The 25249-nt window shown below is 38.6% G+C and overlaps 1 protein-coding gene across 1 annotated transcript in view; it reads left to right on the top strand.

Annotated features, from left to right (window-relative positions):
- The window catches only part of CYBB (cytochrome b-245 beta chain), a 37801-nt gene extending 12919 nt beyond the window's left edge, over nucleotides 1–24882 (top strand). Inside the window, exons 5-13 of the mRNA XM_066249634.1 lie at nucleotides 769–914; nucleotides 2920–3110; nucleotides 8350–8479; nucleotides 11782–11874; nucleotides 15033–15286; nucleotides 16164–16326; nucleotides 17903–18049; nucleotides 20832–20956; nucleotides 22062–24882. Coding sequence (XP_066105731.1) covers nucleotides 769–914; nucleotides 2920–3110; nucleotides 8350–8479; nucleotides 11782–11874; nucleotides 15033–15286; nucleotides 16164–16326; nucleotides 17903–18049; nucleotides 20832–20956; nucleotides 22062–22188 — 1376 coding nt within the window. The 3' untranslated portion in view covers nucleotides 22189–24882. The remainder of the gene's footprint in view (nucleotides 1–768; nucleotides 915–2919; nucleotides 3111–8349; nucleotides 8480–11781; nucleotides 11875–15032; nucleotides 15287–16163; nucleotides 16327–17902; nucleotides 18050–20831; nucleotides 20957–22061) is intronic.
- Nucleotides 24883–25249: the final 367 nt, after the last annotated feature.

Raw genomic sequence — 25249 nt, 5'->3', positions numbered from 1 at the left:
CAAGTAATTATAAAGCACTCATAGCAGTCCTTGGCACCTGGAATTCCTGTGACAATCCTTATTAAATAAAGAATGCAATTAAAAAAAAAACAGATTAATTCATGCCCTGGCCAGATAGATCGGCTGGTTAGAGCATCGTCCCATACCATAGAGGTTGCGGGTTCAATTCCAGATCAGAGCACCTTCAGGAACAGATCGATGTTCCTGTCTCTCTCTCTCTCCCTCTCTCCCTTCCTTTCTCCTCTCTTATTAAAATCAACAAATTAAAAGAAAACATTTATTCTTATGGCCGTTGGGTTGTATCCACTCAATATAATTTTGTCATGTCTCTTCGGAGTAATGTCAGAGAGTCAGGTAAATAGAATTCTTAAAGACATATGTTACATGAGAGTCTTCCTGTTTAAGCATAAATGTATCCGGGGAAGAGAGACAATAAGAGGATATCTAAATATCCTCAGAGACCAAGGTTACTTTGTAGAATCTTAAAACATGGTTGGGTCTTTAGGATCATGAAGCCAAACACCTTCATTTTGTAAATTAGGAAACTGAGACCAGAGAGTTTAAGTGATTTGTCTGTACTCACATGACTACAGAATAACTTACCCACTAAATTGCTTTGCCTCTCTGGTCCTGGATACCTAGCTTTTGTTTATAAATGTCCTGGGCCATATTTGTAACTTGTCATAGAGTCAGGGCCTACAGACAAACCCAGCTTACAATAACATTGTTCACAACCTACACCCTGTTTCTCTTTTCTGCCCTCTTTAGCAATTCACACCATTGCACATCTATTTAATGTGGAGTGGTGTGTGAATGCCCGAGTCAACAAGTCTGATCCCTTCTCAATAGCAATCTCTAATATTGGAGATAAACCTGGTGAAACCTACCTCAATTTCGCTCGAGAGAGAATTAAGGTAAGCCTCTTATTTCCTGATTCTGATGTTCCCTAGATCATTAAAATTGAGGACTAGATTTCAATAAGTGAAAAACTTCACTTGGTCAGAACAACAATGACAAAAGTTGACTATCAGAGGAACAAGTGTGTAGGTTGTAAGAAAAGTGCCTACAGAGGAAATGTCTCCCACACTCCTGATCCCATTTGTGGATGGTCACTATATGTCTTTCAGTTCCTTAAACTCACCTGTGAGAATGTGTGTGTGTGTGGAGCCTGGAGTAACTCAGGTTCACCCACGACAAGGGTCAACAGAAAGCCAAGAATACACATCTAGTCAAACAAAGTTGGGTTTATTACTTACTGCACCAAAAGAGGCCTCACACTATGAGGAAGTCTGGGGCATATTAAAAGGATGTTAAAAGGGAATTCTTATAGGATCTGGGCTGGCGTTAAATGATCTGGGAAGGGGATTTGCTCAGGATCAGGTATGGTCAGAAATTGTGAGTAGTTCTAAGATTGGGTATTTTAATTTGTTTCTAAGAGGCACAAATGAATAGGTAAAGAAGCAGTAGTCAGCCATGTTTTTATCTTGGTTGAGATGTGATTTTGGTGTGGTCTTGTTTTTGCCCCACTCTGTAACAGTCACAGAGTGATGCTGCTGGTCCATGAAATAGTTTATGTAACATAGGGAATACTCTGGTTAGGTGTTAGTACCAGGTTAGTCACCAACTGACAACTTGTCAGTGATACTTTTGTTCTTTCTTACCTAAAACATCAAAGGAGTGGCCTATGTCTGCTAATTGTCATTCTTTGAGATGCACAGTGCACTCAGCAGTTCTCCAAGGACAGCTATTTGGGGTATTCACAGGCAAGGACTTTTTCCCTTCCAGCAACTGTTGAAGCTTCCTACACTCAGAGGGAGAAATTCCAAGTTGTCTTCATGTGCCCAGTGGCTTTGGCCAAATCACATCACTATATACCATATTCCAAACATGTTTCTTTTTGTTTAGAAAATATTATAAGAAAAGTCCCTTAATTTGGAAGAAATAATTATCCTTGGGCTTGACATGAAAAAAACTTGCCTGATCTATGTAGGGAGAGAATTAACATCAAACAAAACAAATTATTTTTATGTAACGTGTTGGATATTTTTCTTTTATATTGTTCATTGTTCCTGTATATTGTTCATACAAGGGTGGTATTATGTACATATGACATAAGCAAGCCAACACTGCTCGCCAAGATCTCTTAGGATCACTTTTACTGTCTCTGTGCTTCCCCACCCTTCTCTTTGCTTTCACTTTCAATTTCCTGTACATGTGTCTTACTCATAAAACCACCCTGGGACTATTGGTGTCCCTTTGCCCACAAGCTCAGAGATCTAGAAGAGCCTGGATAATTACCTCTCCCTGGGCAGCCCTTAGCCAATAACTGATGGGTAGCTTCCTTGACTTGAATTAAGATAAACTCTGAGTTGTAACTTAACCTTCCACAGTTACTTTGCAACATCAGGATGAAGCTATCCTCTATAAGACTTGCCTTGAGTTCACCCTCTTATTGATTTCTTTCTCTTTCCTGTCCTATTAACCATTCCCTGTCCAATTTCTTCTGTAGCACAACCTTTCTAAATCACTTGCCCATGGATCTTCATCTAAAGGTCTACTTTGGGAAAATGTAGTCTAAGAATTTGCAAAATAACACTGTGGCCTTTTCTAAATCAAAGAAAAAAATTTTTAGCTCTTTTTAGGTCATCTTATAGTAGTCTGATTTATTTTATTTGATAGTACCTTAAGAACCATTTCAGTGTATTAATTTATATTTCCTATGACACCTCAACCACATAAAACTTTTTTGAAATTGAGAATATCTATTCTAATTCTATATTCTTCTAGGAGAGATAGTTAGGACTATGTAGAGGGGGGGGATGAAAACACCTATTGCTTTATACACTGGACACTCTACATATAGGTAGTCCTACATTTGAAAGCCTACACATAATGTGTGTATATATTTGTATTTTATAGAATCCTGAAGGAGGCCTGTACGTGGCTGTGACTCGGTTGGCAGGCATCACTGGAATTGTCATCACACTGTGCCTCATATTAATTATCACCTCTTCCACCAAAACCATCCGGAGGTCTTACTTTGAAGTGTTTTGGTACACACACCATCTTTTTGTGATCTTCTTCATTGGTCTCGCCATTCATGGAGCTGAGTGAGTGTTTAAACTCCAGTGCCAAGTATTTTATGTCACATTTTCTGTTTCCGGGTGTGATGCTTTTAGAAGCACAGTGAACTCCTTGTCTGTGTGTTGTCAGCTGTTCTTCTGAGGAAATAGAGGGAGAAACAGAGTTCAGTGTGATAGAAACCACTCAGCAGCACTTCAGTTTCTTGTACCTAATTAATAGCTATTCACAGTGCTGCCATTTTTAGCAAGCTTGAAAATACATTAAAGTTTTAGTTTCTTTGCAAGCATATAAAACATGTTTTTGAGAATGCTCGTCTGGTCATGGATGTCTGCAATGATGTTTCCTCATGACTTAAACACTAATATACTAGACCTGTGATGGCGAACCTTTTTATAAAAACTTCCCACTTTTGCAGTGCTGGTCAACCTGGGCCCTCCCACCCCTCCCACCCACTAGTGGGCATTCCAGCTTTCATGGTGGGCTGTGGCTGAGCAACCAAATGGCACCACGATTGGCCCACTATGAAAGCTGGAATGCCCACTAGCGGACGGGAGGGCCCAGGTTGACCAGCACTGCAAAAGTGGGCAGGTTTTTATAAAAAGGTTCACCATTACAGTACTAGACAAACTCCCAAACTCGAAGGGTTAATGATTAATCAGTTGAAAGGATTTGTTGTATTCCAATGAGTTTTGATTCAAGCCAATAATTGATTACTTATTTTATATGAGAACTGGTCTTAGGCACTGTGGGAATACTAGGAGGAAAAAATGCATGGTTATTGCCTCTAAGAATTCTAATATAATAAAGGTAAGTGAGCACTTGTTATAGATATGAAATATTTCTTTCAATCCTCAAGAGGTACAGATGCTCTTATTATTGACATTTCTTGGGGAAATTGTAGACAAGGAACCAGACTTAAAATAAAATATATAGCTTAAGCCACCCAGTTTGTAAGTTGCATAGCTGGGATTGGAGCCCAGATGGTCTAATGCACTTCAGAGACACATTGCCTGACCCTGTAGTTGGAAAAGTTTTCCTTATTGAGAATCTTCTTTAACACCAGGTTTCTTTTTCTACTGTTTCACACTAGCTGATTCTCCCACCTGCACACAAAAGCATGTTTGGGGCATTTATTGGTGGGAATAGGGCTCCAGATAATTAACGGTGTACAGAGCCAAGTCAGCCTAGAGGTGGCCAAGTAAATGTGAAAAGAGGAAGGGGAGAGGGGAGAAGCATCACTAGGCAACCACTTGTGTGCCTTCTTGATAGACTTGCTGACTCTGACCTCTGATCCACTCTTTCTACACACTGAAAAAATCTGTCTAGAAAAAGAATCTCTTGCCTGACTAGTGATGGCACAGTGGCTAGAGCAGGCATGGCCAACATATGGCCCGCAGGCCAGATCCAGCCCACATAATGAGTTTATGCAGCCCGCAATTAAATTTTTAATATTCTCTGCACGACGCACTGTGGAAATGAAATAAGTGGTACTTTTAAATCATTATACATAAACTACGATATCTTCAGTAATCTTCAGCTCAACTTATATTTGTGAACAAACTTTTTCTTTAATGAATCTAAATAAAAGTATAACAAGATCAAGATTGAATGATTTACATTTGGAGGCTGTGTTAAGAATAGCTACTACAATTATAGAGCCAAATATTAAAAAAATAATAGGTGATGCAAAGTGCCTCAACACGTCACATTAGTTTTTTTCTTAATTTGTTGTACTAAATTACTTACATTTATTCATAAACAAATTACATAATAAAATTTTGTTTACTTAAATGTATCATTTTTGTATTTAACATTTTTTAATTTTAATATTTTGTCTGGCCCATGAAAAAAGTTTTCTTTCTGATCTGGCCCAGGGGCAAAAACTGTTGGCCACACCTGGGCTAGAGCATTGACCTGGGATGCTGAGGTCTCAGGTTCAAAATCCTGAGGTCACCAGTTTGAGTGCAGGCTCATCTGGCTTGAGTGCAGACTTCACAGCTTGAGCTCAGGGTCGCTGACTTGAGCATAGGATCATCAACATGATCCCAATGGTGGCTGGCTTGAGCCCAAAGGTTGCTGGCTTGAAGCCCAAGGTCTCTGGCTTGAACTCAAGGTCACTGGATTGAGCAAGGGGTCATTGGCTTTGCTGGAGTCCCCTAGTCAAGGCACATATGGGAAGCAATCAATAAACAACGAAAGTGCCACAACTCTAAATTAATGTTTCTCATCTCTCTCCCTTCCAGTCTCTCTGTTTCTCTGTCTCTCACACTCACTTTCTACAGAAAAAAAAAGAAATAGAAAAGAATCTCTTGACTTCTAAAGCAATTATCTTTATTTTTAAAATATATATATCTATATATATAATTTTATTTTATTTATCTTTTTGATAGACTTGCTGACTCTGACCTCTGAGCTATTCTTTTTTTTTTTTTTTTTTTTTTTTGTATTTTTCTGAAGCTGGAAACGGGGAGAGACAGTCAGACAGACTCCCGCATGCGCCCGACCGGGATCCACCCGGCACGCCGACCAGGGGGCGATGCTCTGCCCCTCTGGGGCGTCGCTCTGTCGCGACCAGAGCCACTCTAGCGCCTGGGGCAGAGGCCAAGGAACCATTCCCAGCGCCCGGGCCATCTTTGCTCCAATGAAGCCTTGGCTGCGGGAGGGGAAGAGAGAGACAGAGAGGAAGAAGAGGGGGAGGGGTGGAGAAGCAGATGGGCGCTTCTCCTGTGTACCCTGGCCGGGAATCGAACCCGGGACTTCTGCAAGCCAGGCCGACGCTCTACCACTGAGCCAACCGGCCAGGGAAGAGCTATTCTTTCTACACACTGAAAAATCTGTTTAGAAAAAAAGAATCTCTTGCCTGACTGGTGATGGCACAGTGGCTAGAGCAGGCATGGCCAATATACGGCCTGTGGGCCAGATATAGCCCGCATAATGAGTTTATGCAGCCTACAATTAAATTTTTAGTATTCTCCACATGACGCACTGTGGAAATTTTTTAAAAAGCACCTTAAAAATGAAGTCCACAAAAAACCAAATGATGCCATTATCACCTAAGAAAGAATCTAAAATTAGAATTTCAATACTTGGTCACCTTAAATGAGCAGTTTCTGTTTCTCTTTTGTAATTTTAACCATTATTTTGTAACAACTTGCTCATATTGCAAGATGCTCTTTGTGGGAGGGGTATTTTCTTTTTATTTTTTGTAATGAATTTCATTGATTTTTTTATTATACACAAGGAATAGCTACCTTAAACTTCAGCTCTTTAGCATGCAATTGAGTATCTTGAAATAAAACTTGATCATAATCCAGCTGTTTCAGAGACCCCCCCAAAAAGATTTAATGCTTCCCCTCTTTTATCTAGTAATTCCACCACTGTATATTTATATAGTTTTATAGGTATGCATTTTTCTTGGAGAAGGCAGAGGAGATATATTTACCCCATTTCCCATTTGAGGAGAATCTGCTACTTACACTGGTTGACTGATTGTTCACATTCTTATGGCTTGGTAGTAGCTGAGGTAGGATTGAAATCCAGGCTCTCTGGTTTCTGGTCCTGGAATTGAGAAGAGGAGAAAATCAGATTTTAAATTATTTCCTACTGAGGTAAACTTGGGCATTAAGAATTTGAGCCCTGGCCGGTTGGCTCAGCAGTAGAGCGTGACCTGGCATGTGGGGGACCCGGGTTCGATTCCCGGCCAGGGCACATAGGAGAAGCGCCCATTTGCTTCTCCACCCCCACCCCCCTCCTTCCTCTCTGTCTCTCTCTTCCCCTCCCGAAGCCAAGGCTCCATTGGAGCAAAGATGGCCCGGGCTCTGGGGTGGCTCCTTAGCCTCTGCCCCAGGCGCTAGAGTGGCTATGGTCGCGGCAGAGCGACGCCCCGGAGGGGCAGAGCGTCACCCCTAGTGGGCATGCCGGGTGGATTCTGGTCGGGCGCATGCGGGAGTCTGTCTGACTGTCTCTCCCCGTTTCCAGCTTCAGAAAAATAAAAAATAAAATAAAAAAAAAAAGAATTTGAATAATTACCATTTGTTGAACGGTTACTTTGTGTTTGGCATTTGTTATGCATCATGCCAATTGGTTGCTAAAAGAAATATTTGGTGAGGTACTAGTACACCTATTTCACAGCTGAAGAAACTGAGGCTCAAAAGAAGTTCAATAACTTGCCCAAATTCACCAAAGCAGTAAAGGGTGAATGTAAGATTTGAAACCAGGGATGTCTGGTTTAGGTCGAATACTGTTTTCACCAGATCATTTTGCTTCTAATTATTTAGTCTTTCTAAGCCTCATTATCATATATACTGGTAAAATAAAAGTACAAATACTTACCTTTCAGGCTTGTTATGAGGATTAACTGAAATAATTTGCATATAGTGCCTTTCCTGAGGACTGGCACATATTAGATGCTCAGTAAACGGTAATCTCTTCCCCAAAGCTTAGGGATAGAAAAGCATGGTTAATGACCTTGAACAAAAAACATTTTCAGTATATACCAAGTGGCACAACAAATATTAGATCCCCAAACAAATCTCTACAAAGGACCGTCTGTATCTTTTCTTATTGCATATTTTGAAAACCCTGTTATTTATATTCTTTGAGGTCAGGGGCATGACTTACTGAACTTTGTGCCTCTGTCCCTATGTTCTACTAAACCCACATTGTCTTAAGTTTTAATATTTGCTCAATTTGTATTTATTGAAGTGAATGAGTTCTGAGCACTTCAAGGGAGAAACCATTAGTGTTCATGTCTTTGGGAATGTCTTAATCGCCACAAAGTTAAATCTTAAATTGATCTCAAACTTTTAGTTTAATTTAGACAATTTTGAGACAATAAATAAAGCACTTGTTCTAAGCTCCATGGATACTGTTTATGATTGTGGGTTTTGTCAACTATGCAAGGATGCCTGGACAAGAGGAATAAAATTATCTCATATTCTGCTGGCTCACAGAGGGAGCATCTTGTTCCAATTTTTACAAAGGCAATGTATGGGTTAGCAGTTGCTTTGCTAGACTTGCAGTTTTTCTGTTTTTATTTTTTTATAAATGAACATAATCCTATAATGTTATGTATAAATATTCTTTGTATCACTGTCCATGTTTTTATTTCTATTGCTGAAGATCATATATTTTCTTTCTTTAATATATTCAGAGGAAACAATAAGATTTAACTTTTAATAAAAAATACAAGACACATACCAGAATGTCAAAATATTTGCTTAATTTCTTGGTACTAAATGTTCCGTACTTACATTTCCTCCCCAGGCGAATTGTACGTGGGCAGACCCAAAGGAGTTTGGATAAGCATAATCCAAGAGTATGTTATAAAAACATCTCACAGTGGGGAAAAATAGAAAACTGTCCAATCCCTGAGTTTTATGGGAACCCTCCTATGGTATGTACAATTTATTGTTGCTATTACAGTTTCATTACCAAAATCTTCAAAATGTGTCTAAGAAATATGTACAAATGGCATAGAGTTGTCCGTTACAAATATCATGGAACTGCTTGAATGTTATCAGTATCTACTAAACTCAGTATAGAATTATTTCTTGAACAGTAAGAACATCCTGATGTAAAACTTGGATAAACATTGTTTTTGGAAGTGCTCTTTGGGTTCAAGAAGCTCCAAGTTTTCTCTTCTGTATGTAAGGGTCACAATAATACCAGTTAATGATTTTCAGAGGGATTCCATCGTGAGCTGAATCGAGTAGCTCAGATAATCACAAATAAGGAGCTAGGAGCCTCTTTAGATACCAGGAGGTAAGACTTTCTATATAGCTTTCAGAGCTGAGAAGGAAATTTGATGAGGTGACACATAGGGTTGCCTTTTGGCATCAGGAGGTCCTGTCAATGAAGCATAAAAGAGGTTGGACAACCAGGTTTATACAAATGACACTGCATGGTAGAGCAAGAGTGTGGCAAGGCTAACAAAAGAAAACATGCTGAAATATTTACCTACTTTTGTTGGGAGCTCCAAAGAACTCCATTATTTGTATTTTCAATATATCTGCTCCATAGAGTAAGAAGTGGGCCCTATGATGTTTACATTTTTCTGCCCATGACAAGCAGTATACTTTATTGGTTATTATGTTAACCATTGGTATAAAACTAGGAAAAAAATCAACATTTTTACAGGGCTTCTGAACCCTGTAAAAATGAATTACTATTTTTTTCCTTAAGCACAGTATAATATAAAGGTAAATTTCCCATGCAATTTTATCCTTTCTTTTTTTTCCTGTTCTACGAATATAGGAATACCTTTTCTTTAGACACAACATGTTCTCTGAGGACTAAACATCTTTAAGCATTCTTGCTCATTAATGAAAGCAATCAGACACCTCAGTGAACTGTTTCCACTACATGCAGACATCAACAGAAGAGAGAAAAAGGGAACTGTATTTCAGGTTCTCTTATGGACTAATAGAAGGCATATTTCCTCGAAGACAGCTGGAGTTAGAGTACTGCTATCTTAACATTAGCATTGGAATCAATGTCTAAACTTGGTTCCATTCAATGGAGTCCCATAGTGGCACCCAGGAAATAGATGCACGATGTCAGACTGGTTTAAAAACCTGTGTTATGAAAACAAAGACCAGTAGCAGAACATTACTGAATTTTAGAGTAGATATTCTTATTTATTTATTTATTTATTTATTCATTCATTCATTTTAGAGAGGAGAGGGAGAGGGAGAGGGAGAGGGAGAGAGAGAGAGAGAGAGAGAGAGAGAGAGAGAGAGAGAGAGAAGGGGAGAGGAGTTGGAAGCATCAACTCCCATATGTGCCTTGACCAGGCAAGCCCAGGGTTTCGAACTGGCGACCTCAGCATTCCAGGTCGACGCTTTATCCACTGCGCCACCACAGGTCAGGCAAGAGCAGATATTCTTCAACTTTGGCTAGAGAGGGGAACATTTAGGTAATATTACCTTCTAAAACTCTTTGCTACTTCAGGTATTAAACTAGGTGTCCTCAACTTCCAATAATTAGTTTCTAAAAAATAATTTAGTAGAAAGATCATGTGAGACTATGAGAAGCACTTTGTGGTTTTATTTCCTTCTTAGAATTTATTCTAGAATGTCATCTAGATGACATTGCCTTCTAAATTCTTTGCTACTTCAGGTATTAAAGTAGGAACCTAACTGACTGAGACCCAGGATGGATCTGTTAGGCCTAAATATTTTTATATAGCCAACAATGCTGCAAGTTAATTCCAGTGTTCCGAAACATCACAGATTCTGACAAGAGGAGAACCTAGAATGTGAAAATCTTTCAGTTTATCCCTATTCAGCAAGTACATTGCATAGCTCCTAGAAACTTACCAAGATATTGGAGAAACAGCTAAATTCTTTTTTTTCTTTTTTTTAATAATTTTATTTTTTTAATGGGGCAACATCAATAAATCAGGATACATATATTCAAAGATAACATGTCCAGGTTATCTTGTCGTTCAGTTATGTTGCATACCCATCACCCAAAGTCAGATTGTCCTCTGTCACCTTCTATCTAGTTTTCTTTGTGCCCCTCCTCCTCCCCTTTTCCCTCTCCCTCTCCCCCCTCCCCCCGTAACCACCACACTCTTATCAATGTCTCTTAGTCTCACTTTTATGTCCCACCTACATATGGAATAATGGAATTCCTGTTTTTTTTTCTGATTTACTTATTTCACTTCGTATAATGTTATCAAGATCCCACCATTTTGCTGTAAATGATCCGATGTCATCATTTCTTATGGCTGAGTAGTATTCCATAGTGTATATGTGCCACATCTTCTTTATCCAGTCATCTATTGACGGGCTTTTTCGTTGTTTCCATGTCCTGGCCACTGTGAACAATGCTGCAATAAACATGGGGCTGCATGTGTCTTTACGTATCAATGTTTCTGAGTTTTGGGGGTATATACCCAGTAGAGGGATTGCTGGGTCATAAGGTAGTTCTATTTTCAGTTTTTTGAGGAACCACCATACTTTCTTCCATAATGGTTCTACTACTTTACATTCCCACCAACAGTGTATGAGGGTTCCTTTTTCTCCACAACCTCTCCAACATTTGCTATTACCTGTCCTGTTAATAATAGTTAATCTAACAGGTGTGAGGTGGTATCTCATTGCAGTTTTGATTTGCATTTCTCTAATAACTAAAGAAGATGAGCATCTTTTCATATATCTGTTGGCCATTTATATTTCTTCCTGGGAGAAGGGTCTGTTCATGTCCTCTTCCCATTTTTTTATTGGATTGAAACAGTTAAATTCATACATAAAATTTCTCATCTTGCAAAAGAATAAATTTTTACTATATAACAATTGAAAGTAATTTCAATATTGCATTAAAAATATGGTGTTGCTGAAATGCTATCTTTTAGAGAAATGTTCATTCTGAAACCAACCTTGCTTTGGTATATGGTTATTGCAACTGCTATTGCAACACTAGGAGGAAATCCCATTCTTTTAGGCAGTTCCTCTTGAGAAATTTTCATATTACATATATAGTTCCCTAATGTTGCCATGAGAATGTTCACTTTTACTGGCTCAAATTTTAATTTTAAATATTTTCATGGATTCTATTGTAGAATACATTAGCTAATCTAATACAAAGTATTGAAACAAACCTATAAATATTAACTTGACTTCTAAAATGTTTTGTCCTTATGAATCTTTTATTAGCTATCACCCTTAACATATCTTTTTGCTCTGGTTACAGACTTGGAAATGGATAGTGGGTCCCATGTTCCTGTATCTCTGTGAGAGGTTGGTACGATTCTGGCGATCTCAACAGAAGGTGGTCATTACCAAGGTATTGGATTCTTTAGGATTTACTAATAGAATCTAACAATAGCATGGGAAAGTCCACCCAAATTCTCTTTTTCATTGGTCATATTTTTCTTTTATTCAGTTTCTTATGATTAGAGTTAGAGCAGAGAGATGACCTATAGTTAATTTCAATGTATTTAGCTTGATATTCAAATGATTGAGCCTTTTAACTGTATAAACTAAAAGTTAACATTTTCTGTTGAAAAGTGAACCCAAATGCTTTGTGTAAATGAGTGTGGTATGTGTGTGTGTTTGTATGCGTGTGTAGGGGAGGGAAGCAAGAGATGAGTTCAAAAGGCTATATGTTCAGCCTCAGAATATTCAGATGACAAAAGAACAAGGGAAACAAGGGTAGGTCTGGTTGAGGTTGAGAAAGTTTCCCAGATCCTCTTTACTTCCTTTTCTGTGCTTTATATATAATCATAGACCATCAAAGTTAGAGTACCCAAAGTCTTATGCAACTTACCAACTAAACTGCATATAGAATTGAGCCCCTTAGTTGTAAGCATATAGTGGCTTTCCCCCCAACAATTCTATGCTGCTTCTCATCATTAAATAAGTAAATAAATAAATAAATCCAGCTAAATAAATAGAAACTTCTCATTATAGTTTCAGGAAACACAAGACAAGATTATTTGTATAAAATAAAATTCAATTTAATTTAGTTCAAAAGATATTTACCAAAAGCCTACTATGGGTTATTTTTTTTGAAAAACATACCAGTTCTTTCTGTCCTTCACCCCAACTTTTCTTTGCTATCATCTATGGAAGGTCGTAGTAAAGACAGAAGCTTGTATTAGAAATCTGGAAATATAAAAAGCTACAGAAGTTCTCCTTTTATGATACTGTACTTATATTGTACTTTAAGAGAAAGGAAAAAGCACAGATCAGCAAAAAGCATTACCTCAAAAATTCCCTTACTAGACAAGAACTAAAAAGTGTTTCCTTTTAACATATTTCTAAGGCAAACTTGTTTTCCTTTGAATAAAATAGATACTCATTTTCTTCTCCTATTAACACACATAAGAAACAAGGTATTATCTAAAAGTGTTCCAGTGATAACAATGTCCCCTACTATATTTTATTAAATTAAATTTCAATTTTGCCTGTGGTAGGTAGCAGAATTGCTATAGTAAAAATTGGTTTCACCATACAAAATTACGTGTTAAACATAATTTTCAAAATAATTTTGATAAATATTTTCTGGTTTCAAAATGAGGCTTTACAACTAATTTCAGTGTTGAGGGGAAATTGATTACAGCTTTATCCTATAAGATATATAGAGTTGGGCAAAAGTAGGTTTACAGTTGTAATACCAATAAATAATACAATGATTAATAAATAATAATACAAGAATAACTCTGTGTTTTGCATACTCACAACTGTAAACCTACCTTTGCCCACCCCTGTATTCTTGTATTTAAATTACAAGTTTGGAAATGTTTGACATTTATTTATTTATTTATTTATTTATTTACAGGGACAGAGAGTCAGAGAGAGGGATAGATAGGGACAGAGACAGGAATGGAGAGAGATGAGAAGCATCAATCATTAGTTTTTCATTGTGACACCTTAGTTGTTCATTGATTGCTTCCTCATATGTGCCTTGACCATGGGCCTTCAGCAGACCAAGTAACCGCTTGCTCGAGCCAGCAACCTTGGGTCCAAGATGGTGAGCCTTGCTCAAACCAGATGAGCCCTCACTCAAGCTGGCGACCTCGGGGTTTCGAACCTGGGTCCTCTGTGTCCCAGTCCGATGCTCTATCCACTGTGCCACCACCTGGTCAGGCTTGACAATTTTTATTAAAAGACTTCCCATTCTATTCCTCCTCACTAGTGAAAAGAAAAGCTCAGCAAGATCAGTCACCATTATGAAGCAGCTATTTTTTTTTCTATTTATTTATTTTCTTTCTATATCTCATGGTTTGTTTTTAGTTGTACACATGAAGTTCTTCTAGGCTTCTCAGGAATCTTCAAAGAAACAATATAGTGCTTTATGTATTGAAAAGAAAACTTTTTATTGTGTTCAATTTTTTCAAATTATTTACCAACTCACCAGTTGATAGACATTTGGATTTTTTCCAATTTTTTGCTATTATAAAAAAAGATGTTATCAACATCCATGTACATGGGTGGATGCCAATGGGTAGGTAGGGCTTGGCTTTGACAGAGATGGATAGTGTGTTCCCAAAATAAGGAGAAATGTAGAAAAAATGCATGACATCTGACAGGTTCAACGTGTGACCCAGGACAAAAGCAGACCAACACAGTTAGTTTTGGTTTGGGAGATGTTGCTATAATTAGCCAAATGGGGTCTTCTTTTTCTATTCAGATGCTAAAATTCTCAATCATTCCCTGGGAAGACAGAAAGTCTGGACAGGAAATAATTTTTTTGTTTCTAGTTTCTAACCTCTTAGAGAAAAAAAATAGCAGGCTGGTGGCTTAGGTTGAATTCCATTGTAAAGACTCTGAGACAGAGGCCCTGACCAGTTGGCTCAGTGGTAAAGCATCAGCCCAGTGTGTGGATGTCCTGGGTTTGATTCCCAGCCAGGGCACACAGGAGAAGCGCCCATCTGCTTCTCCACCCTTTACCCTCTCCTTTCTCTTTATCTCTCTCCTCCCCTCCCGCAGCCAAGGCTCCATTGCCCAGGCACTGAGGATGGCTCCATGGCCTCCACCTCAGGCACTAGAATGACTCCAGTTGCAACAAAAGCAACGCCCCAGATCGGCAGAGCATCGCCTCCTAGTGGGCATGCCGGGTGGATCCTGGTTGGGTGTATGTGGGTGTCTGTCTCTGTGCCTCCCTGCTTCTCACTTCAGGAAATTACAAAATAAATAAATAGGGGAGAGGGAAAAGCTGACCCTCAATGTGATTGGAACTGCAGCCTCAACTGATCTTATAGTTAGTGCTGGAGTTAGTATGGTCAGGACTTTGTATTTCTACATCAGCTAATTCTTGACCATGGGCTACAGCTGAGGGCAATTCCCAATGAAAGACACATATACTGCAGCAAATTCTGTGTTAGCCCTGAAGAAGGAACCTGTGTGTGGCACCTTAGTTTAACCCTTTATCCACATGGAAAATGAAAAGGCAAATATTTGGGAAAACCATTGTTTCCAGAGACTTCTTTTGTTCTATAGGTGGTCACTCATCCTTTCAAGACCATCGAGCTACAGATGAAGAAGAAAGGATTTAAGATGGAGGTGGGACAATACATTTTTGTCAAGTGCCCCAAGGTATCTAACCTAGAGTGGCACCCTTTCACACTGACCTCTGCCCCTGAGGAAGATTTTTTCAGCATCCATATCCGTATCGTTGGGGACTGGACAGAGGGACTATTCAATGCTTGTGGCTGTGACAAGCAGGAGTTTCAAGATGCCTGGAAACTACCTAAGTGAGTACAAAGCACCTTATTACAAAGGTGTATGAGTTCAGGAAAAATGACACTAAATAGCTCCTCTCCTCTAATCTATCACTATCTCCTAAGTCTGACAAAACACATAGGTTCTACAAATATAGGTAGCTATTTCTATGTTCCCCATTTTATGTGTGTGGTGTGTTTGTGCATATATGTATAAAATCTTCAGTGAAACATAAAATATTTGAATCAAGTATTAATAATGAACATTCCCAAATTCTTTTCATATGTAAGGATCAAGGCCAATGTATATTAACTTTTCTAATAAACAAACTAATAGTGTATTAAAGATATTCTTAAATTTTAATTGGCATATGATATTTGAGGGTAAATGACATGTCATTCACTTTACCTCCTTCTCCCCACATGCTCAACATGGTGCCAGGCAGTTAGTGGATGCTGACAAAGAGTTTGTTGAATACCTCCAGAAATAGATAAAAATTGGACATATGAAATCTACAGGATGTTATGATATAGCAATTTCCCTTTGAAGTTCAATATAAGCAGAAATGTCAAGTGTGGGATACCCTGTCACAAAACACAGATATGCTTGTGTGTATGTGTGTGGGTTTGTGTGAGTATGTTGTGGGTGAAGTGGTTGGAGATGAACAAAATATCCCTGAGAGTTACCAAATGTTTTCAATAAGATAAAAATTTCTCTTCATACTTCCAAGCCCAGTGTTAACAATAAGTTGGTTAGTTGAAAGCTGTTTCACAGAACAAAGTGCCCTGTAGATACCTTGCCCTGGTTTAAAGTTACATATTGCACAGCCCCAGGAATAATGTGTGTACCATCCCCACTCTGAAGAGTAAGATATGTCTTTAAACCATCTCTTCTCATGCTTCCCTCCAGGATAGCAGTTGATGGGCCCTTTGGCACAGCCAGTGAAGATGTGTTCAGTTATGAGGTGGTGATGTTAGTAGGAGCAGGAATTGGAGTCACACCCTTTGCATCCATTCTCAAGTCAGTCTGGTACAAATATTGTAATAATGCCACCGATCTGAGGCTCAAAAAGGTAGGTTTTTTCATTTTTCAGAGGGCTTGGAGCATCCATCACACTCTGCCAAGTGAGATCTAAGAGAGCCTTTGGAGCTGAGGGTGGCAGAGACCAAGGGAATGTAGTCAGGTTCAGGGTGATGCCAGAGAGGCAGGATTGGCTTAATAGCACTATTTGATAAGTTAAATGTACTTCAGTATAAGTGACCCATTAGTAAAAGTAATAGACTGTATTTTATATTATCATATGGAATAATATGTTACAAGAAATTTGGAAGAAAGAAAGTTGGGATAGAGAAAAAGTATTCACAATCAATAGCTATTCAAATCAATACCTATCATTGTTTGTATATTATCTTTCTTTTTTCTTTTTTAATTTCAGTGAGAGGAGGGGAGATAGGCAGATTCCTGCATGATCCCTAACTGGGATCTACCCCACAACCCCTCTTTGGAGACAATGCTTGCAACCGAGCTATTTTTAGTGCCTGAGGAGGAGGCTCCATGAAGCTATCTTCAGTGCTTGGGGCCAATTTGCTCGAATAAATTGAGCCATGGCTGTAGGAAGAGAAGAGGGGGGGAGGGGAGGGGAGGAGAAGCAAATGGTTGCTTCTCCTGTGTGCTCTGACTGGGAATCAAACCCAGACTTCCACATACCATGTCAATACTCTACCACTGTGCCAACAGGCCAGGGCCTGTATATTATCTTTCAATATGTTCCCATATGTTTACATATTTTAGAAAAGTTCTAAACATTGAGAATGTACGATTTCATGTCCTGCTTTTCTAAAAATAATGTTTTTCAGTGTTGTCACAAGCTTTATAAAAATGATTTTAATGATTTCACCATGTTCCATTGAGAGGATGTAGAGTAATTTTTCTATTATCCCAGGTTAGAGATCAAGATCAATTTTATTTTCATCTTCCTAAAACTTCTGTTGCAGAAGGAAGGCAGGATATGTACCTTTCATGTAACTTTTACTTTTTTATGGATAGCTATTCAGAATAAATTCCCAGAGGATTTTTTTTTTTTTGGTCTCAAGTAAATTTGGTTTCATTGCCTGATAAAGGATAATAAAACTTGAAACATTCTAATAACTCCAGAGATTAACTCTAATAGGAACACTAAGCTTACCTTGACTTTTTGTTTTCCCTTTTTCCTCTTTTCCATGTCAGGGAGGTGTGGGTAGAACTAATTTTTCCCCTAGGAACTCAGGAATGTTTGGTGGTATCAGGCAGGGAAGTAGTTCTGTGGCAGCCACTGCCAGTATAGATTCCAGTGGTCTGTCTGAGAGGAGGTACAGGGGAAGCCTGGGATTCTGGGAGGGGAAGAGCAGACCCAGAGAGAAAGTGGTAGGCTGGTTTTCTTTCCTTAAACTATGTATTTTTGAAGCCAAGCTATCCATCCACTGCCTTGCCAATGTGAAGGCCAGGGCAAGTCCATGTGAACTAGCTTGTCAAACGTCTAGAGCTTTCTGACAACCTGTCTCTAGACTTTTTGAGCAGAAAGAAAGCCTTGTGGGAACAGAAGAAAGCCCTGTGTCAACGCTGACAGGTCCTACTTAATATAATCTGTTTTATGATTCATCCTCTTTCAGATCTACTTTTACTGGCTGTGCCGGGACACGCATGCCTTTGAGTGGTTTGCAGACTTGCTTCAGCTGCTGGAGACCCAGATGCAGGAGAGGAACAATGCGGACTTCCTCAGCTATAACATCTACCTTACCGGCTGGGATGAGTCACAGGTGAGGACATAATCCCAAATTCCAGGTCCTTCTTACAGTGCCAAGGGCTACTAACTTTCCCTTGGCTACTGGAGTGTCTTCTGCACTGTTTTTACTAAGAACAGTTGATGGATTCCAGTAATTCAACCCATTCACGCTCACTCAAAATCCTCATATATTTAGACTGTTGAGATTAGATATAAAGTTGATATTTGTGAAAAGGATCAAAGCTAAGTGGCTGACAATGAATAAAAGCCATGACTTTGAGCTTACTAGAGTAATGCTCCCACCAGGGTTCTCAAACAAGTTAGACCAGATGATCCACTGGGTAATGAAAAGAAAGTATTAGTGCTCTCTCTCTTATTTACATATATATATATATAAAATTATATTCCTCTAATTTTTTTATTTATGTATGTTTTATAATATACACAATAAATTTTAAAAGTAGTATTAAATTCCTCAGTTATTAGAGTTATTAAGCATATCCTATATGCCAGGTTTTTTTCTGTTTTCTTTTTGTGTGATAGAGACACAGAGAGTCAGAGAGAGGGATAGATAGGGACAGACCAACAGGAATGGAGAGAGATGAGAAGCATCAATCATTAGTTTTTCGTTGCGGCACTTTAGTTGTTCATTGACTGCTTTCTCATATTTGCCTTGCCGGGGGGGGGCTACAGCAGACTGAGTGACCCTTTGCTCAAGCCAGCGACCTTGGGCTCAAACTGGTGAGCCTTGCTCAAACCAAATGAGCCTGCATTCAAGCCGGCTACCTCAGGGTTTCCAACACGGTTCCTCTGCATCCCAGTCCGACGCTCTATTCACTGCGCCACCACCTGGTCAGGCCAGGTTTTGTTCTTAGTGTTTATATAGTTTGTCCATTTCAATCCTCACAACAGCCCTATGCAGTAAAAGCTATTATTATCCACATTTTACAGGTGAGGAAACCAAGACTAGAACAAATTAGGTCATGCTCCAGAACTGCACTCTTTATGACTCTCAGTAGTTCACTATTATCATTTGTAAATAAATCAAAATATATCTGACAAACGTGATATATATAGTACATATGTATGTGTATATGTGTGTATGTGTATGTGTATTCCCTCCATTCAGTGATATTTATCAATGTAGACATTCTACAATTCACAAGACAACCCTCCACAACAAAGAATGATCTCACTACCTGACAAAAGTCGCTCATTTGAGAAACTCTGAAACAAGTTAATTCCAAAGGGGTAACATATTTATAAATAAGCAAACATTAATGACTTTCATGGAAACAGTATAAGCTATCACTTGAAAGAAAAGCTACAGCAAGAGTCTCTGGCCATTTCTGACCAGTGTCTCAGTGACTCCTCAATCCTTGGCATTTTTCCATGCAGCTTGTACCTGGGAACTGACTTTTTCTCATTTGGGTTTTGGCATATTGTTTAGCATAGATTTTCCAACTCTTAGAAGAGCCTTGCTGCAAATGTGCCAGGGACACATGACCATGAAAATTGCTACTCCAGGAAAGTGGTTTCAAGATATGACTTCTGAAATTTAAAAACAAAATAACAAAAATACTTAATGAAAATGAAACCCCAAAGAAAAATTTATAATATACAAATTGCTTTGCAGTTATTTAAAAAGCCAGATATAATTTTTAATAGGAAATTTATTTATATTGAAAAATAATTATTTTGCATTGTAAAACTAATCTCTGTAAGACTAGTAACCATCCGTTTTTTTCTTTTTTTGTGTGTGGCAGAGACAGGGAGAGACAGAGAGAGAGGGAGGACAGATAGGGACAGACAGGAAGGGAGAAAGATGAGAAGCACCAATTCTTTGTTGCGGCACCTTAGTTGTTCATTGATTGCTTTCTCATATGTGCCTTGACCATGTGCCTTCAGCAGACCGAGTGACCGCTTGCTCGAGCCAGCGACCTTGGGCTCAAGCTGGTGAGCTTTGCTCAAACCAAATGAGCCCACGCTCAAGCTCGCGCTCTTGGGATATCAAACCTGAGTCCTCTGTGTCCCAGCCCGACGCTCTATCTACTGCGCCACTGAGTGGTCAGGCAGTAACCATCCTTCTTAACCTCATTCATCACCTGTCCAGTGGGTTGAAAATATGATTTGATTTTTAAATAAATTTAAGTAAACACTTCTATGAAAAATAGCTGTTGTTCAAACTGAAGCTTCCTAGGATGGTAGCAGAATTAAAGATATGATTATGTATATACACACACTCACTGAGACTAGATTTCGGCTTGATTTGATGTCTCATTAACTATGTTACCAAAATATGAGTAAATTTTAGTCTATGGTTTTTTTTTTAATTCTTAGTGATTTAAATAATCCCAGAGGAGTGAGAGTGAAAGTATATTAGTGTGAAGAGAGAAAATTATAGAGCAAATAAAATATAGAGCTGAGAGAAAAACAAATGAGACAGAAATCAATGCAACTCACACTTCAAAGCCTAAGTCAAATGCTGCGACCCTGAAACCTCCCCATATCTCCCCACTTTACCTCCCTTCTTTGTTCTCATTGAGATATTTGTGTCTCTTCTAAGGCACTCATCATACCCTATTCTACAAATACAATTATTCATGTCGATACTTCAAGGTCTGCCTTTCTAGATTATACATTGTGTGAGGAGATCTAGTTTGTTCATTTTTTTTTTATCTTCAACCCTTCAGCATGCCTTGCCCCAAATATATTGTTAGAATGGGTAGTGAGAGCTTGCTTTGTGAGATATGTAAACCTATCTATGTGGTTTTATAACACATCTGTATTTTTCTGAATCATGTCCATTCTTGCAGGCCAATCACTTTGCTGTGCACCATGACGAGGAAAAAGATGTCATCACAGGCTTGAAACAAAAGACTTTGTATGGACGGCCCAACTGGGATAATGAGTTCAAGACAATTGCGGGTCAACACCCAAAGTAAGGCATCCCCTGCTTTAAGGTGTTCTTGAGGCTTGTGGTTTGCCTAAAAGGAACAGCTCTAAAACATGGTTAGATTTGTATATTCTAGAAACAAAAATACCTAGATAACAAATATTTACACCCAATGGAAGTTTCTAAATATGTCTGACTTCAGGAGGAGTCTTTTAATCACATCAAAATTACCTGGGGAGTTAATAGAAACAATAATTCCCAGACCCTCACCTCAGACTTTCTGAATTCTGCTGCTCCCAAGTAGGACCATAACTTAGTTCTTTTCCTTCATTTTCTAAACTTTACTAATATATCTATTTCTTTTAATTCATTACAGTTTATACTTTTATAAAGGAGACACTGTCCTCACTTTCCCTTTTAATCTTGGGGCCTAAATCATAAATTGATAGACATTCCAAGATCTTTTCTGCCTTCACTAATGCTTTAGCCATCGTGAAACTTTGAGGGGATCCTTTATCTTGCTAGAAAACAGGATAAACTCAAGAAATCTCCACAAATATACCTTTTAGGCCATTGCTTCTTACACTTTGATGAGCGTAAGAATCACTTTTGGGATCTTTTAAAAATGCAGGTGCTGATTTTACTAGGTATGTTGTGGGACCCAAGAATCTGTGTTGTTAAAATGCTGCCACTGAAGCTACTGGTCCGTAACCATACCTTGAGAAGCAAGGCTTCAGACTCTAAAATGTGGAGGGATAAAGCCACAAACTGTGGGCAGAGTCGGTGTACCTAAAGCGGGTTTATTCCTGATTTCCAGTGGGAAGGTTGAAAAGATATAGAACCCTGAAAGAAAGTAGCCCACACACTCACAAATTCACCACCATCATTTTGTAGTAGAAGTTCCCATAAACCTTGCTTGAATATCATTTTCCAGGAGAGTTGACTGTTATTTGAAGTACGCTGCTGCCCTCACAAATAAGGCTGAGCAGCTCTCTCATAGGGTAATCTGAACTCAGTCATTTGTGGAAAAGACAAAGGAGCAGAGGGGACTCTGCCCTGGGGTGTAAATCATTTGGAATCTCCAATGTGCTGTGTAATCTATGGCATCCCAGAACCTGAAACTGTCTTTTCTTTCTTTCTTTCCCCAAAGTACCAGAATAGGAGTTTTCCTCTGCGGACCTGAAGCTTTGGCCGAGACCCTCAGTAAACAATGCATCTCCAACTCGGAGTCTGGCCCTCGAGGAGTTCATTTCATTTTCAACAAGGAAAACTTCTAATTGGCTCATTTTGTGAAGAAATAAATGTGGGTTATGTTGCCAAATACCCAACTAATGCTATTTGATAGTGTAAATCCTCCCCCAACCTTTAAAAATGGAGAAAAAGAAAATTTAATGTGAAGGTTTCCGTGAAAGAAATGCCAGATTATTTGATAATGATAATTTGCATTTTAATGGAGCTTTATGGTGTTTAGAGCACTTTTAAAAACATCATTTCATTTTTTTTAATCAGTCATGCCAGAAAAGGGTAATTCAAGGATTCCTGGACTCAGTTTTTAGAAAACTAAAATGGGGACTCAAATGGTGAATTAACTAACTCTCTGAAGTTTATGAAGCTGAGTGGGAAGACTACTAAACCAGGCTGTCTGACTCCAGGTTTAGTAGTCTTCCCATAATCCCAGGCTGCCTGGAAATGGGTCTGTATACTCCCCAAAAGAAGAAGCAAACCGGATCCATTTTGTATCATTTTCGTTGTCATTATTCTCATATGGAAAGAAAATTTCTGAATAGTTAAGGGATGATATATGCTGAGAGTAATTGAACACTTAGTGACAGGATTGACATTTAGGCATGCTCAAGTTCACCAAAACATCGCATTAATTGTCTCAGTGATTCTTCTTCCCAAAATATATTAGACTACCTGGAATTAATGTGTTACCTGGCATTTATAATCATGCCTGGCAGAGAATGGATACTCAATGAAAATTTACTAAATAAATGAACAAAAAGACATTTAGAACCATGCAGTGCCAGAGTAGAATCAATTTAAAGCCTTAAACAGAAATATCTAAGAAAATATTTCCTATTATTATAGGCCAAATGAACATGATTCTCCTGAGAATAGAGAACAGGCTAAGGACAGCAACTAATAGGATGTCTTAGAGGTTCCATTACATTCTTAATTGAAGCATAGAGAAAAGGAATATAGAGGCATGAAACTAATTGACCTCCTACCATAACTCTGGCTGGCTCCTTTAGTCTTGCTTTCTATGATATGAAAGAAATGCAAGCTGATTTATTGCCTAAAAGGGTCTCCTCCAGCCAGAACTTGTGAATTTGAAATTAAGAATTGTGACAAGTATGCATCTGACATGTCCATCTGCTTTAAATAACATCCTCCCTTGTTTTACTTAAATATGCACACAAACAAAATGGATCTTATTGGGTGACTAATGGTTTATTGTTTCATCATCATCATCATCATCATCATCACCACCACCATCATCAGGAAATATTTATCCTAGAAACTACAATACCCAGCTTACTGTGTAGGTATTGAATTCACACACAATAGAATGTTCTTGATATTTATGTGTTCAAAAGAGAGTCTCTAAATCACTGTTAATATAGTCAGAAAGAGTTTTCTTTTTCTTACAACTACTCTTATTTCTGGGAAATAACAACAGTTTTATTGGCCCAACCCCCTGGAGCCACAGATATTTAGAATTACTCAGCTTCAGTAATGAGGAAGAAAGAGAAGAAAGGGGGAAGGGCACAAGACTAGATTAGGAAGAAAGAGGCAGGAAGGAGGAAAGAGAATAGAAGGGGAATGCGAGAAAGATAAAAAAGGCAAAAGGTTGCAGGCGTCCCCAAACTACAGCCCCGCAGGCCGCATGCGGCCCCCTGAGGCCATTTATCCGGCCCCCTGCCGCACTTCGGGAAGGGGCACCTCTTTCATTGGTGGTCAGTGAGAGGAGCACTGTATGTGGTGGCCCTCCAACGGTCTGTGGGACAGTGAACTGGCCCCCTGTGTAAAAAGTTTGGGGACCCCTGGAAGGGGGGTTCTCACATTGCTCAGGTTCTACCCCAGACTTAAAGTCTTGCATGTACTGAATGTAACTGAAGGAGGCATACACATATTCATTTTATTTTGATTGCATATGATATTGAATCTGAAATTTTGGTCACAAATTTGGATGCTGAGTAGGCATATTCAGGGGACAGAGATGAACTAGTAAGAATTCAGTTGTTCTTTTGGGTTCGCAGGATCACTAGGGCACTAACAAGCCAGTCTTGCTGCTAGAATGTCATCTTCCCAAAATGTCCCAGGAAGATTTCCACTTACAGAGAGTTAAGTCCAGACTATTCACACTGCATGCCAAGTGTCAGTTCATTCATTTAAAAGAAACCTTTTATTGTGTTATTATAATGACTCCAGCTCTGTGTTCCTGGTTTCAATTCTTGAAACCAAAGTGTGAGAAAAAGTGAGAACCACAGTTATAAAGAGTCTGGAAATCTTGACCCTCACAAACCTATTGTGGCATAAATAAAAACAGCTCCATTTTGTTCTGAAAATATTTCTCCCTTTGACACAAACAAAAAGTTTTCTCTCTTTGACATCACCATGCTTAAAAAATAGAGATATCTGTCCTGTGTCATCCTGGTTATAAGATTTAAAAAATAAGTGTAAAAGTGCTTGTTATTTTGAGAACTTCCTTCCTCATGCTTCTTCCAAGCCTCCAGCGCAGCTTTTGCGGCATTCAGTATTTAGCATTTAGTAACAAGTACTGAGAGAATGACTAAACATTGTTTTAATCTCCAGACTCTAAAGGCTTTTCTTAGTTTTGCTTTTGCAATATTGCATTTATGAAATTTGAATATTGTAGCTGTGATATATAAATGTCCTGGGGGACCCTGGGAGATAATTCTTAAGAAGAACTATTAAAATTGTGCTCAACTATTAAAATTAATGAGCTCTTTTAGTGTCTGTATTGTTGATTTTTGTGTTAAAAGGTGGACTCAGATAGCAAAGATTTTTTTCCTCCCCTGATGGAGTTAAGATTCTCTGATTTTTTATATATGAAATTCCAAACACTGCACAATTTATGGATTGGGAAGGGAAACTTGAGTTCTATGTTGATGTCCTGGTGACCCTCACATCATTGGTATAAGGGACAAGGTAGTATCAACTTATATCATGGACAGAATTTCAAAGGCAAAGAAACCCTAGTATAAGGACCTCTCTTTTTTATTTCCACTAGGGTTCTAACTATGCAAATAGGTATCATGAAGTTAGATTGTAAATATGTGTGTGTGTGTGTGTGTGTGTGTGTCTATGGTT

The sequence above is a fragment of the Saccopteryx bilineata genome, chromosome X (assembly GCF_036850765.1).
Source record: "Saccopteryx bilineata isolate mSacBil1 chromosome X, mSacBil1_pri_phased_curated, whole genome shotgun sequence".
Lineage (NCBI taxonomy): Eukaryota > Metazoa > Chordata > Mammalia > Chiroptera > Emballonuridae > Saccopteryx > Saccopteryx bilineata.
This window is presented reverse-complemented; position numbering and strand designations above follow the sequence as displayed.